A 16,764-nucleotide genomic window follows, 5' to 3' on the forward strand; every position below is an offset into this window, starting at 1 on the left:
TTTTTTTGGATCACATTTCATAAGAAAAATTTTGTGATGGCCACAATATAACCCTCCTAGTTTAAACCTCTGATGGTCCTGGGTCATGAGTAAGATTTGTGAACTTCTTCTTGATGTTTTTTTTTTCATAACTTACTATGTAGATCAATTGCCCTACTTATTATCAATGCCTAGCAACCGCTCTGCACCTTGGACCGATTGACAACGAACATTTAGCATCATAAAAATAAGTGTAAAATGCTTTTGAAACTGGCTCGGTAGAGCGTGATCAGGGGAAGACTGGCCAGGTTCGCTAGTTGGGGATCCCCGACTGGGCCAACTTAAAAAGATGACCCTTTTTTGTCAATCAAATTTTCATTAAAAAAATTACTTAATTTCTTACCCATCAAATTGAAGTCGAAATTGTGTACAATCCAAAATCAAAATAATAGAATGTCAGAACTCATTGAACAAAACTTGCCCTTGAGTCAGGAAAAATGAACGCATGCAAATTAAAAAGACTAAAACTCGTTACTCATGAATGGGTGAATCAATTTAAACAACTTTTCAGATATTATTTTAACAATTTATAGATCATTAACACCTTGGAAAAATAGATTTTTTATATGGATCAAAAAATTGGAATAATTTATTCATTCAACGTGAATTTTAAAAAATAGTGGAAATATTTGCATATCTGTTAACCTATAGTTAGTCACAAGTATGGGGCTTGGCACCCGGGTAACATTACGCTCTTTTAAAAGCCTTTTATTGCTCAAAATGGTTCGTCAAGGTGATAAATAGGAAAATAACGAAATTACAATTGCATCATTTCTTAAAGTTAGAAAAAAACTATCCAACTCAATTCAAATGAACCTTTTATAATCTATGGTATGTAAGATTTTAAAGGAATATAGAAGGACTGACCAACTAAAAAGTAAACGAAGTAGAAAAATTGTAACACCTGGAAAAGATGAACCCAAATTAAAGTAGTTTGTCCAAAATAATTGTTGAAAAATGCTTCTTACGTCCATAAGTGTTGGACAGAATGTATAGTTATCTTATCCATGCCAACAACACTTGCACAGTTGCATAAACTGCAGTTTTAATTGCGGATCTATGAAGTAAGACCGAAGATAAACATGAAGCAAAAACATGTACGACTCTCTTGGTGCAAAGAAAAGCTCATACAAGGGTAACAAGGTTGGAAAAGTATTATATTCAGTAATGAATCTTTTTTTGAAATATCTGTGATAAAAAAAAAAGGTGTTCGGGTTGGATGTTTAAAAGGAAAAGTGTGTGAGAAATCTTGTGTAAGACGTTCTCTCTACTTTGATACATCCTTCTTGGTTAGTGGGTGCATGAGGGCTGCTGGAATTGGGAAATTATATATATCTTAAAATAAAACAATGCATGACTTCCGCTGTTTAACAATAATAGACTGCATGATACTTCATCTGAGGCACAGCAGTTACACATTTAGTGACACATTTTATCTTTCAGCAAGATTCTACTCCATTACACATCCCAGTATTAAACTCATTTCAGTATTAAACTGGTCAAGGAACTCTACCAATCTCAATACGAACAAGAATTATTAAATGAAATGCAGTGTTTAAAATGGTTTAAGCTGTTAATTAAAAATATATTTTGAAAAGATGTTTCTTTCTTTTTTTTTTTTGGTAAAAACAGTATATTAAATTATCGAAAGAGAAATATTGTAGGAAATCTAAAACAAATACTTTACTTCCAGGAACCAGTTAAAATAAGAATCCTAAGAAATTATTAAAACCACTCTTAAAGACATATCTAATTATGATAAAACTAAAAAATTTAAATGGAAATAATCTTGAACTGAATTTTTAAGCAGTATAATTGTTGCTGCAAGACGCCCAATCCAAAGTTGCGGGTGTGACATTTACACTAACTAAATTAATCATCAGCAAAAATATTTTAGAGTATAGGTTTCAATTTCTATATTTTTCAATAAAGACTACTTGCAGGGACACTGATGCCAATTTGCAAGTTGATTGATATTTTATTTATTTTTAAAAAAATTAATTTCTAGCCATTGCGGGTGTGACGTAAAAAGACATGCATTTTCACCTTGCAATCAAAACATTCAAAACTCTGTGAGTTATATCAACCGATCGAACTGGTTTTTTTTAATGTTAGACAGTAATACTCAATTAATTATTCTATAAAAAAATTTAAATACTCACTCAATTATTTTCACTGCAAAAAATATTCAAAGTTGCCGTTGCGGGTGTGACTTGTGTGGCCAATAAAATAACAACATACACAAAAAGTTATCAATCTGACATTTTATGATTAGCACAGTAATAAATAAGAGAAATTGCAAATAACTAAGGAACATTTTTTTTACATAAATCCAATCTAGAATTGATGATTTCAGGGGGTATTAATTTTCTTATAACAACGTTCTGTTTCTCCCATGATATGTCCAACTGATTGTGCCAGATGTATACATGTTCTGAAGTTTTTTTTTCAAGTATTCTACTTGTATGTCTTCTCCATCTATTTGCTTGATTTGACCAACAAAATTTTCTTTGCTTTTTTTTTTTTTTTTTTTTGAGGTACAAAACAAAACTAATTCTACAAAATCTCCAATGGCATTTATATTACCAAGGGAGTTCGTTTCCGATTGAGGCAGGAATGAAACTACCTTCAGTGCACTTTCTGCAGTTAGTACCGCTTGAATTGTACCCCGATTGGTACAACATGGAGTACCGATTGGTACAACATGGAGTACCGATTGTAAGTTTGGTACAGCTTGTACATGGCAGCAGCATCCGTCAAGCATTTTTACAGCATCTTCTGTGATGTCGCTCTCGGCAGAATAAAGTACTCTGATTTTTTTTAAGAGCCTTTTCTGCTCAAATGGCAAAATCCCATGCAGAATAGACTGTTGCTCTACGCTGTAGAACAGCAAGTGACACCATTTTTTTTGCTACCACACCAACACCATCCACGGCTTCTTTTCCATGAGACCTTGCAAAGTATGACCATGCAATTTTAATGTTGTAGTCTTTACGGCCGTATGACATTAACAGAAGATTGTACCTGTCTATGGATTGTATTATCTAAGGTTTGAGCTCTTTGAAAACTTCCCATCGACTCTGCTTCTACAGCTGGAGATGTAGTGGCACCTTTTGTCCAAAACTTCTTTCTCTCTCTACACTTCCTCTGCCTCTCATTCTGTTTTTGCTTCTAAATTTTCTTTTCTTTCTTGGCCACGGATTTACTTTTTTTAAGTAGTTTCTTTTTTTATTTCTCTTCTTGCTTTATTTCTCTTGCTTTGTTTCTTTCCCTTTCTTTTTGAAAATATTCTGAATATTTAGCCGAGTTTTCTTTCATCTTTTTACTATGATTTCGGAATCTTTCAGTGCTGTTCATTCTTCTGCAAAAAAAAAAAAAAAAATGTGTAAAGTGAATAAATAAAGCACTACAAGTCCAAAAATTTCTGTTGAACATGTTAATATTTTTTTTTTTTTTTTTGAAATTCTTTGAATTTTTTTAATCCCAAATGAAATTAAGAATGTTACATTTTGATTTATAATTCAAAACTTTAACTAGCAACATTTTATACAAAGTTAATAAATATTTTAATAACAGTTTCATTACTATTTTTATTATTTCTTTATATTTATTTTGAATTTGAAGTAAAAAATAATCTGTCCCTAATATTACATTATTTGTAAGTAAAGAGGAAAAAAGCCAAATGCTGAAAGCAAAATTATACATTTTTATACATATTAAAAAAAGATAAAATATTGTTTTGATTTTTTTAAGTTTTATTTGAAAAAAAAAAAACTTTTTGAATAGTTGTCTTAACTATAAAAAAAGAAATACAAAAATGTTTCTTAGGAGAACCAATAATATAGAACACCAAACTAAATAAATCAACTGCACATGCTCTTAAGATACTAATTTTTGAATTAACTGAGGTCTAGACAAATAAGTCAAAGGAAAACGGTAAGGTCAAGGGTAAAACATTAGTGCTGTCATCTACATGCTTTCCAGGATTACATTTGTGTTTAACTTAAAAAGATGTTGCGGGTGTGACTTTAACTAAATGTCACACCCGCAACAGGAACACGTCACACCCGCAACGCTTAATAACTCCAATTAAAACATTAATTAATTTTTTTTCTGTTTGTTATTCAAAGTACTTTAGTAAACTATTTTTGAATACAAAGTTTCAAAACTTTCAGGCAAATAAATTTTTCTGTGGAAATATAAATGTATTTTTTTGTTGCGGGTGTGACACAATAATTAAGAATAATTAAATATGCTTACCTTTTGCAGTGAAGATTAGTAGACATTTCTCTTCAGGAAAAAACTGTTGCTAATGAAGGTCAGATTATGTGTGAAACTTTATAGATTTGTAGAATTATTTGTTCAGCTGTATTAGACCATGCAACATAAGCAGTTTTGGTGCGGTCTAGTTTGCACTGATATAGTTCCACTTTAGTAATTAAAATAAGTATGTTAATGACATAAATGAATTTTTTTTCCAACAAAATATGAAATAGTATACTTTTAACAGTGTGTATGCAAAATTTCAACCATATTGAATGAAATTTGAGTTTTCATCCTCATGTCCACTTTTTTTTTTGGATTGGGTGAAGAATAAAAAGTGATAGTTAAAGTATAGAAGTAATGTAGTTTTACCTACGTAAATAATACTGCCGTGTGCAGGTAAATGGCAGTATCTGCAGAAATTAGTTTTCCAGACTTTTGAAGAAATGTGTGGTGGATTTAGTACCAACAATAGGAAAACGTTGGAATTAGATGTTTTTTCGCGCCTCTTTTTCAGCTTTTCAGCGGAAACCAAATACGAGTATGTACAATAAAGATAAAGTACAATAGATGACAAAAATGCAAAAAATGAAAAATGTGCAGTTACTGCCCTTTACCTGCACATGGCAGAATAGACATTTTTATGTAAAACAAACTGAAATCTTTCAACAATCACTCATTGAGCTATTTATTCTCTAATCAAGAACTTAGGTTTTAATGAATGAATACAGCATTGTAACTATTAAAAAATAATAAAAATATTTACTTATGTACACAACTCAATTTCAAATGATTTCATTAGTTGTCGAAAAAAATAACCTTAGATTAACTTAGTAGCAAACATCATTGAAATACAAAAACAATTATTAATTTCAAAATGTATGTGTATATAGTTTTAAAATAAAAGAGTTTTTAAGTCTGAAAAAAAAAACCTTTGTGTAATCTGAAGTGACTGCAAATAATACCATGACCAAAAAAAAAAAAAAACGACTTTGATTTTCAGTTAAAATTCAGTTCCAGCAATTAAATGAAAAATGCCAAAATGGTAACTTTTAAGATATTTTCAGCATTAATTTAAAAAGATTTTTTCTTGAAATTGTGATAACAGTATGCTAATTACTTCAAGACAATGAGTAAAGGCAAGGGAGCGAATTCATTAATGACGGCTTCCTCTTTGTCTGTAGGGTTGTTTATTTTACGTAGCATGGAATGCGTGGAAGGAAAATTCAAGCTAGGTAAAATAAACAACTTTACAGACAGAGAAGCAATCTTACGAAGCTCATTATAAGATTGAATACTTTGACCTTGAGGAAAAAGGATGCACAAATCTGCGGCACTGTATAATCGCACCTCATTAATTTTACTTTTTTAAAACAAATAATTGCCGGAAAATTTGCAGGTAATCAAAGTACTTCATTTTGCAAGGGATTTTTTTTTCTTCATTTGATCAATTTTCCCTGAATTTTTGTTATTTTTTCAAATTTCCCTGATATTTCCCTGAATGATAAAGTTTCCTGACTTTTCCCTGATCTGTCGCCACCCTGCATTAGTATCCTTCTTTCAAGGAACATAAAAATGTGTGAAAGTTAGCTTCATTTTACATTTCACAACTTTCTTTTTTTAGAACTTTAAAACTTGATTTAAAAACTTAAAGGAAAATAGGAACTAGCGATAGTTTAATGTCTTTGCTTGATCATGGTTGGGATGCTATAGCACTGTTTAATTTAAACTTTTTTCATTTACAGAGGTGGGCCAAAATATTCTTTTCCCGACGGGGCCAAACTCATCCAGTCCGCCCCTAGGCATGATAAGACATTCAAAATCATTAAAAAGTTAAATCAGTATTTTATTTTATTTTTTAAAATTCATGCATTTATTTTACATTGTCTCATTAATTTTTTGATACAAGAGTTAATACTTACACTGAATGCAATTTTGGTTGGCTTTGTAATGGATTCAAGCAAGCTACTTTATGTCCATGAATTCTAAAAGCTTCAGACAATTGGAATAAATTTAAATTCTTGTTTCTATTCTGCAAAAACTCTTCTGTAAATAGAAAAAATTTAGAACATAAGCTTGTTGTACAGTTTAAAGTTTAAAACAGTGACAAGCTTATAAAAAAGAAGCTAACCATTTTGGCAAGATAAAAAATACGAGTGAGCACAGAAGATGGACCCGATTTTAAAAAATCAAATTTTGAAACTATTGCACATATTGCATTAAGATACATAAATTTAAAGAGTCTAATTCAGTGGTTCCCTACCTTTTTGAGCCCATTGAAAATTTCGAATTGCTCGACATGCTGGTCAACTTCACTTATTTCTAGCATGCCAGTTAATGCGTTGTAATACACTATTTTTCAAAAAGAGAAGGACATTTTTTGTGATTTTTTTTCCTTTTGAAAGTGGAATCTGGGGGAATTAAAAATACTGACACTTGAAATTTAAAAAAAAATGACAACTTCAAATTCATAAACTAGGCAATGAATGATGAAATATTTGCTTAAGGTTCAACCGGATGTGAGGAGCAAGCCCCTGAATTTTGTTTCTTTTTTAACTTGTGATTCTTTCTGAATGTATGCCCTATAAAATAAGGTATCACATCAAATATTTGTATTTGAAAAAAAACTTGGTGTTTTCCGTTTGAATTTGTGCATCATTTACAGTTCGGGGTTTAAATCAGGTCCATCATAAGTGCTCCCCTGTGCATAAATTACATACCTACAGAAGTCTGGCCAGAGGAAATTTGGGTCCGTTAAGGGACCCTTCACAAAATTCTGATAAATAAAAACAGATCTTTCACAAATTGTTTAATGAAATAGCAAATCTCAAATCAAAATAACACAGTATTTTCATGTATAAAAACAATAATGTTTGGAACCTTTTCTAAAGTTAAATTAAAGGGATCAACTTATACAAAATCTGCTAATTTTGCAAAAGAAAAAAAAGGCACTCTTGTGAAAAGCGTAAAACTTCTCAGAATAAAAGTCAGTACTTTTCTCCCCCCCCCCCCCCCGTACATGATTTAATAAACAATAATATACAGTAATATACAGAATATTACGGATAGCAAGGGTGGGGGGAAATGTGATAGCTTCAGATAGGGCTACCAACTTCAAATTTATCGCCACTTAGCGTCTGGTGGTGGGATGTTTAACTTATTTTGGGAGAAAGTTATGTAGGTTTGATTTTTCGATGCTAAAAAGGATAATTAACTTTTAATAAACTCTTTTATTTACCGTTTTTTTCGTTAGATGCCTATATTTTGAAAAATGCAATCTTTTTACATTCAATATGAGAATCATATTTTATTCTTTTTTCAAGTTAACTTCGCTTTACTAGGATGCAAATAAATGAAAAGTCTCTTTATTTTTGTAACAACGCCTATTTCAAGTTTTTAAAGCGGAATTTCATTTTCTTTTATGAGTCACAAATTAAAATGCTAAATTGATGGTTTATTTTTTATTTTATTTATTTATTGATTTATTTTGCTTCAACTGTGTCCAGATATTAATGATATGTTCAACATAAGACTCTTAAATGCAATTTTAAAGTAATTTTATCAAAAATATTTATTTTACAAGCCATTTTTATACTTTTGATGCCTTCACTTTGAGGATTCCTCCTTTGAGGACCGCTATGGGAATCTGATTTTTCGAATTTTCTGTGTTTAGTACGCTTTGTTAACCCAGGAGAACTCAGGTTACTTTTCGTCACATGAAAGCTCGTGGGGGGCTCCGTAGGCCTGGAGTGGTTATTTCAGTAATTTGGGTTTGCAAAATAGAAAAAAAAATGTGTTTTCAACACTGAATTATAAATAGATAAACAGCCTCTAAAATATGTTTTAAAAAGTAAGGTTTAAGAAAGTTTTATGATACATGAATCTAAATCTTCTTCTGAGCATGACTGATGATTGCTATACTGTTCTGTGTCAACTTCTTCTTCATCATCTTCATTAAAGGAGTCCTCATCAGTTGAAACCTCAACTGACAAGGTCTGCAACCTCTTCATTTCATCTTTGTAGCTTAAATAGCCATGCATTTTACAACCTCTTCCTTCACATTCACAATTTGAAATGAAAAGCGTGAGCTCTCGCTCTGGGCCTCTGAGGCTTGAACCGGAATTTTCTGGGGAAAAGGGGGAATACACATTCCTGAAAGGCATGTGGTCAGTATGTAGGTCACCTTGTAAGCAGCTACTGTGGACCTCATTCATTATCGTTGAAGGGGTGATTTTTGGCAGCATAGTTTTGTAATGACCAGGCTTGAGAGACCCGATGCGAGTTCTCCCGGATCAAGAGGTAAACAAATAAAATATTTTTCATTTTTGTAAAAATCACGGCATTTATAAGTTTTAAACAAAATTCTGTGCTCTTTAACACTGTCTTGGGTCAAAAAGTTAAATGCTGAACCCCTGCCTGAATTTCTTTGTTACAATTATTTTAAATTCTATACATATAACATTTCTAGAAAATTTAACTTAATTTAGAATGGTAAATAAATATTGACACTTGAGGGGTGCCCATCTCCTAGACAGCAATGCCCTCTCTCCTCAGAATATTAAAAAAACTCAAGAATGATATTCTAAACAGAGAAATGGGAAAACGTTCAACTTTAAAGTGTCAATGATGCAGTTTGCGCCATCTCAAAATTCTAAAATTTTGTTTAAAATTTTTTTTTCTTGCAGAATTACTTGATTTTTCATAAAATTATTTGATTTTTCACAAAAAACGAACCTTGTGAAAAATCCTGGACAGACACCTGACCTATGTAAAAAGTAAAATTATAAAAAAACATTAACTTTTTAATTTATACAATTTGATTAACATTACATCTACTTAACCTCTTAACTGCGTAGCCCGAGCTGAGCTCGGGGTGAGGTTTATGTGCCTTTAACTGTGTAGCCCGAGCCCTTGAGTAGGGGCAGTGGACTTTCCTGCAGTACTCGAAGCAACTAACCGCGGGTGTCTTAAGATAAATTCCGAAAAAGGAGCAACCGCGGGTAGGTGGAGAGTGAGTTGTCGATCTAACATATTTCCGCTCACTGGACCGATGCACGTGTTCAAGAACTATGAGTAAATTCATCCCAACACTGCTTGAAATGGATGTGTACTCAGAAATTGTGTATTTTTAGATTAAAATTAGGTACTAAAAATGAATATTCTTGCAAAATGCTGAAAATGAAGTTTTCATTATAATTAATTATCAAATACAAAAAGATCGGGATTAGAAATCTTAGTCTGAAATAAATATAAAAGTATAACTGAAATAAATATAAAAGTGCCAGCATAAAATCTTGATTAATCTGTTCAAATATAAATAACCTGTCAATGATACTTTTTCAAAAATATCATAAACTTAATCTTTCTTACAAAATGAAAGTTCATGGCACTAGCGTCCCTAGAAACTCTGGGTGACACCATTGTCCGATGGAATATAAACTTGATCTAATAATGTGGGTTATGTCATGTATCTTATTTTTTGATGATTAATTCTTTTCGATTTTTTGCGCTAAATTCAGAATTGAGAGGAAAATTTTCTTGTCACACAACACAGTTCCGTAAAATTAAATTTTAATGCTTGCAAAAAAAAAAAAAAAAAGAACATGTTTACAAGTGGTTTAAAATAATGAAACATAGGCACCATTTTAGTTTTTAAAAAATGCAAAGTTATCCCCCCCCCCAAAAAAAAAAAATGCTGACATCTGTTTTGGAGTTTTAAGCTTGTTTTTCAAAGCAAAAAAGGTACGAGCTTATTGGTGTAAAATTCATACTTTTCCATTAAATTATTTTTTATGAAGTATGTAATACCATCAGGAAACCCTTATACTTTGTCTATTCTTGAAAAGGAAGTATGAAAGGTTTTTAGAGCAAATTCAATGTGTTCAGAGTACTCCTCTAAACATTTGAGGTATCTACAACACTTATCACTTAAAATTAATCCTGAACTTGGTCTAATATTTGCAATTCAAGTCTTCTGAAATACATTTATTTACGAACTATTACAACAAACACCTCTCAAGATAAAATTCTAACTTGTTATATGAATATCTGTTTTGCGCTTTTCTTTTCTCTACAGAATGCCTTTCCGTCAAGTTCTTAGTAAATTTCCTAGTATGAAACAAATGAATATCTGAGCTAAAAAGTAAATGGGGAAAAAATCAACAACTTTGGAAACAGCACAAGTTTACCAAAAACTTCAGTCGCATGTTTCGGAAAAAGGGGAAGGGGGGGGGGGGGGGAGCGCAAGGAAGACCTTTTTCATAACAAATTTTTTTTTAAACTTAGGTATGGACTTGATTGGATGTCCTGATTACCTCATAACATCCAAAGCTCACATCTTCTTGTATTACAAGTTTCTCATTGCAATCCTCCTCTTCACTGCAATCCCCTTCTGTCTACAACTTGTTTTGCAAATTAGTGCTGTTTTAAACGTTGTTAAACTTATAAATCACCAAGTGCTTCAAGTTTTTATTTGAAAAAAGAAAAATATTACATATTGCACCTTTTATGCAAATGTTTTCAAAGGAAAATATTAATTATTTTAAGGTGAAATTGCGAAACGCTTCTCACACACCTAGGTAAAGCTCGACCGGAAAAACTGCTGAGAAACATGATGAATTATTATATATGCAGGGTGTCTTAGTTAAATGTTTCAGAGTTCCTAGGAGGGGTGGGATGCATCCTGACGACTTGAAATTACATCGCATTGCGGGGTCGGAAATTCTTTCTCTTCCCGAGAAATTCGACATATGCCAGGAGTATTGTGCAAGTTTTGTTGGCAAAAAAAAAAGAGCATTAAATTTAGATTTAAAATAAATATCTAGTACGTTTTTCTCAAATTTTGAGTTGTGTCTGTTTCCTTGCAAGAGTACGAGAGATAAAGATATAATTAGAGAGAACATAAACAGCTGGTGCACAAAAAGTTGGAGATACATAAGGGGAGGGGGGGGGGGTAGGCAGGTGCTGTCTCTACAGGTGACTTTTTCTAAAATTTAATTTTAGCGTCATTATTGAATATCTGACCTTCTATTAAAATGTCCGGGGCACGATCTCAAATATTGGCACTAATGGTGTATAGTACTTCTTTCAATTCGATGCTACATTTTTTTAGTTTTTATAAAATAATAAGAACCTTTTCTTTTGAAAGAAAAGGGGGCAGTTGTCCCCCATACTAGTTGATTATAAATATATGTAAACAGAGAGATAATATAGTAGGACGTTTTTTTATTTATTACAAAGAGTCAGCTGAATCTAAACTTGTGCGGCGTTTTAGTTTGTGTAAACTAAACTTAGTGCAAAAAATGTAAAATCGCGGCAAAATGTGAATCAATTAAACGTATCAATCTGCAATGATGTAGTTTAGGGGAACGAAGGGGAAGGGATGCTGCCCCCCGAAATATTTGGATTTCCATTGTATAAATAATGCAAATTGTAATGTAAACTCGTTCAAAACCACCTTTACTTATGCTGTTGCTTTTTGTGGTCCCAAACCCCAAGTTGAGGCTAGTAGTTTTCCTTCTAATCAATATGTTCTTCCTGTTTTTGATTTTTTTTAAAAAAAAAAGTTTTAAAAAGTAAGTTATCACATCGCATCACTTTTACTATTATAGAGTGACAAGGTAGAAAATACAACACATGTGTGTGAGCTGTTTGTACCCCAAAAAGATATCTATTCAGAAAAGCTTAGAATGCGATGCGAATAAAAGACTTCAGACACTCCCAAGAGAGAAAAATGAAGACGGAAACAGGTTCACTGTCGTATCAGTGCATTCCACTAGCCCCCCCTTTCTTTACCACAAACACAATTATGGAATGTGTAGTTTTATAAGAGCAAGATTCAGGAACAGCTGATGAATTTGAATAGAAAATCTTAAGTCAAAAAAATGTCAAGAATAAATAAATAAAATAATAATAAATTTGATCAATGATAAAAAAAAAATCAGTAAATAATACAGTAAAATCTCATTGCATCGAATACCGATGCAAAGAAATATCCATTTTAAAGAAATAAATAGTCAATCCCATTTTTATTTCTAGTTTACATTCAACACAAGATGACTGGTTTTAGAAGAAATTGATCAGAGAATATTCTCAATTTTCATTCTGAAGCTGAAAAAGTAAAATATAGCTCTGCGATAGGAAAAAAAAAATTTCAAATCAGTGAAACATAGTAAAAGACTCTAGGTTTCACGAACAGACATTATGTATTTGAGACCTAAGGAATAATATTTGTTCCTCGTCAACAGTATCATCACTTCACCAATAAAAACTCGACCTGTCTCTTCACCTCAAAACATCTTTAATGTAAAGAAAATTTCAAGTAAAGTTTCTTCTAATATTTTTTGTTAAAGGTAAATGAGGTAATCCTGTATTGCGTTTTTTTTTTCCCCAATGTGTTTCAAATCAATATGTACTGAAAAATTCTTTTTCTTCCTTTAACACATTTAGTTCTTTTACGGTAATGCTTTCAATTATAATTTTTAAAAAAATCTGTTCGGAGTATCCGGAGATTCGGACATGTAAGGTTCTACTGCATATAGTAAACAATCTAAAATGTAAAATAAGAAATTACAACGTCAAAAACTACGATTGCAGACTACTGCAGACACGTGTTTCAGCGTTACAAGGAACGCCTTTTTCAACGAAAAAGAAATGAGCTTGTAGAGGAAAAGACATCTGAAAGCTCCTTTTTACTTTCTTCTATATCTAATATATAGAAGAAAGTATTGGATTCGTGCAAATTTTTGAATTTCAAATTTTGACGGATTCAAACGTTTTGAGGTGTGCTGAGTCCATTTCGACCATTTTTGGAAAATGTCTGTCTGTCTGTGTGTGTGTGTGTATGTGTGTCACGTCTGTGTGTGACCAGTTTTTTGTGGCCGCTCTACAACAAAAACTACCGCATGAAATCGAATGAAATTTAGTACACATATGTGCCCCTATGTGAACTTGTGCCCATTAGTTTTTGGCGCGAATTCCTTCAAGGGGGGTGAAGCAATGGGACGTTTTTCGAGTTACGCATGCTTACTATTCTTCAGGAAGTAACTGGCGGAATCAAACAAAATTTGGTCCATATGTTGGTATTAACAGGAACAGGTGCTGATTCAATTTTGGTGTCAATAACTCAAACGGGGGTTGAGCTATAGAATGTTTTTTGTCGTCAATTGTGACTGCTGTATCTCAAGAAATAATGAACGGAATGAAAGAAAAATTTATCGGCAAGTAGCCCTTAGTGGGTATAAGAACTGATTTTATTTTTGTGTCAACAGCTAAAAAGGGGATAGCGCAATCAACCGTTCTTTTTTTCCATTTTGAGTGCCCTATCTCAAGAAGTAATGCTACGTTCTGGTTGAAATTTGGAATATATGTGAATCCATATGTAAACAGGCTTTGGTTCAAATTTGACGCCGATCGCTCCAAGAGGTGTTGATTTTTTCTTTTGCGAATAAAAATATTTTTATTAATGCAACAATAAGAAAGATAAATCGTAATAGATTGTCGTCTGCGTATTTCTCGTGATTTTAATTGTATGGAAATGATAGGAAATATTTTCTCAATGATTTAAAATTTTTAATTGTTGCCATTTTATGTTTGTTAACAAATAAATATTCGTAATTAATTCAAGCAAGGCTTTTAAAATAACTTTCAATTTTCGCTCTTTGCTTTGCTTTTGCAATAATTCAGACATTGGGATAGTCGTCAAGTTTTTGCATGTGTAATTTTGTTTTTGTTGGGAATATTGCTTCCTCGTCAAGCATGGGGAGGGATCAGAAAAAAAAAAGAAAAACATAGAAGAAAGTTTCGTGATGGCCACAAGATACTAGTTTTTTTTTTGCATTGAAAAAGGCGTTTCCTTGTAACGGCGAAGCACATGTCTCGAGTAATCTGTAATTTGTGCTTTTTGATGTTTTCTTATTTTACTTTTTGACGCAAAGATATTTATTTAACTAATCTTGGATGTATTCAAAACGAAGCAATATTCCTACAATGCACGACATATTTTCAATAAATATGAACAAGAAAAATTAAATGATGCTTTGATTATACACATAAAATGGATCGATATTAGGAGAAGAATACTTCTTATACGCTCTTTTCATTACTCCCCTCCCCTTTTTATTCTCCTCACTTTTAACAAATGTTGCAACCGATTCCAAGCAATTTAATTTTTATCATAATCAAATTTTCGTCATCATTTGGGACATTTAGCCATGAATATGAAAAATTAAGAAACTAGAACAAATTTCAATAGTTTGAAAGAAGAAAGGATAAAATACAAAAATGTATGCTTTCCCTTCTTACTTATATATACACGTATAATATATATGAATTTGTTTAAACATATACAAACACAGCCCAGAGCTTTTTCGAGTACTAATTCTCATCGTAGAAACTAGATTCGAATTGCTCGTTCAAGCACGAATTCCCATGTTGATTCTTCTACAATAGTTCAGGTTTTCTTTTGAAAGGGGATTAATTCTTTGCTCTTGCTTTTCATGGGTGCTATGTCTGACTGATAAGGTGTATACTGGCTGTGCATGCACAGTTGCTACATTGTTGTATCTACAACGAGAAGGACTTCATTCTTTGTTGAACATTCGATGCATTTAGAACATTTTTTTCTTAGAGAATACTTATATGCTTCATAATGTCAGATGCAGATTATTCGAGCCACGACAGCTCTGATTATAGTATTTATTCTGATGACGAAGAATCTTCTGATGGAAAAAACAGTGCAGATGACAATTTAGCCAATGTTTGTGACTGGTGTAAAATTGATGTTTCTAATCCCCCCCCCCTCCTCCGCACCAAAGCAACTGAGAAAAATTGAAAGTGTTTCTCAACATTTATTTTCAAAATTTAAAGCCTGCTACATTCTTGAGCGGGATATTTGTACAGACGAGTCCCTTCTTCTGTACAAAGGAAGGTTAGCATGGAAGCAGTACATGCCCAAAAAACGTGCTCGATTTGGAATAAAATTTTTCCTGCTGTGTGAATCCTCATCGGGCTACATAGCAAATGCTATCATATACATTGTTTGATTTTTCTTAAATGCTCACTTACTTATGGATAGTTGTTACAACAATAAGATATCTACATTCTTTGCAACAAATCTTTAATATGTAGTAAAAAAAAAAGAAAAAAACAGCTGCCCACTAACTTTTTCCTCAACAATTCGCGAGTCAAAAATTTACTTTTTTTTTTTTGAGAAAAAAAAATAAAAAGAAAAGGTGGAGGAGGGAAGGGGGAGGGGGGCGAGATTCTCCGGTCCAAAAGTGTTTTCAGCAGATTTTTCAGGTTTTGCGAGTCAATTTCTTTTTTTTTTCATATTAAAAAAAATAATAATAAATAAGAAAAAAAAAACTGACCGGCCCGGGAGTCATTTTAATAAGACGTTGCCGGCCCGCGGGTCAAAGAAGGTTGAAAGAAAAATCAATTTGGTGCTTAAGTATTATAGCAGTCACTGGCGTAATCAGAATTTCCATCTGGGAATTGGGCTGTAGCCTACGGCTTCTGCTTTTGAAATGCTCCCAAGTGGCTAAAATTTTGATTTAGCCAATGGCTAAACCCAGTGGCGCACATGGCAACCCCGCAGTGAGGGGGGGGGGCAAGAGGTGCGAGGGCGTACGTTCAGAAAAATAAGCACTATGTTAAAATTTGGGGGGGGGGAAGCATCAAGGTCTATCTACGCCTCTCTCCCCATATTTTAGTCGGATCCTGCATATGATTTTGATTTCAATTACATTACAGTTGAGGTAAACCTAACCTGATAGCGTCGTGATGTTGTCATTAGGATCTGCTCAGCCTTCAAAATGCCGCCACGTTAGGTTTGCCCCATCTTTAGTTACATTTTGTAAACAGACTCTTCTTCAATTATAAATTTGTGGACGTCGGTTCCGAATGACACTATAACATATACGAAGCATTCAAGTTCATCGTTTAAAAAAAATACAATTGCTATTGAATTTTTTGCTGGCTTGAAATTATTAAAATATAGAACAGGATAAATTTTAAATGTTTCAGTCTGAATTTCATTGCTAGAAAACTTTGGCTTTAAGTTGGTTGGAACCAAGGAAACACTTGCACACCCAAGTAAATGGGTTTGACTCAAGCCATACGTGATGAAAGTTAATGCCCCAGCTTTTGGCAACCATATTAAAATTTATGCAGCAAAACTACAAACCGTTAGTTTGTAAAAAATAAAATAACATTGCTTATCATAGTACAATCATGTGGCAAATACTAAGCTTCGCAGTTTTAATAAGCAATCTAATTATCCTTAGAATATAAAGAACTTCATGTTAGAGTTTGTGGTAAGGAAAAGTTATTTCAACTTCCATGAATTTTTGTTTCTCTTTTAAAATCTTAATTTTTAAATTAAATTGATTTTATTGCGCAGTTTTAAAAGTTGAACAGCAAATTTCAATAACTAAACTAGTTGACTAGCACTTACAAAATATA

At 32.4% G+C, this 16,764-nt stretch overlaps 1 protein-coding gene across 2 annotated transcripts in view; it reads right to left on the minus strand.

Annotated features, from left to right (window-relative positions):
* LOC129221563 (2-oxoadipate dehydrogenase complex component E1-like) overlaps nt 1-16,764 on the minus strand; it is a 72,734-nt gene that overhangs the window by 50,934 nt on the left and 5,036 nt on the right. For both annotated transcript variants that reach the window (XM_054856058.1, XM_054856059.1), the window contains exon 2: nt 6,225-6,348. In XM_054856058.1, coding sequence (XP_054712033.1) covers nt 6,225-6,348 — 124 coding nt within the window. The remainder of the gene's footprint in view (nt 1-6,224; nt 6,349-16,764) is intronic.

This window comes from Uloborus diversus, chromosome 4 (genome assembly GCF_026930045.1).
Source record: "Uloborus diversus isolate 005 chromosome 4, Udiv.v.3.1, whole genome shotgun sequence".
Taxonomy (NCBI): Eukaryota; Metazoa; Arthropoda; class Arachnida; order Araneae; family Uloboridae; genus Uloborus; species Uloborus diversus.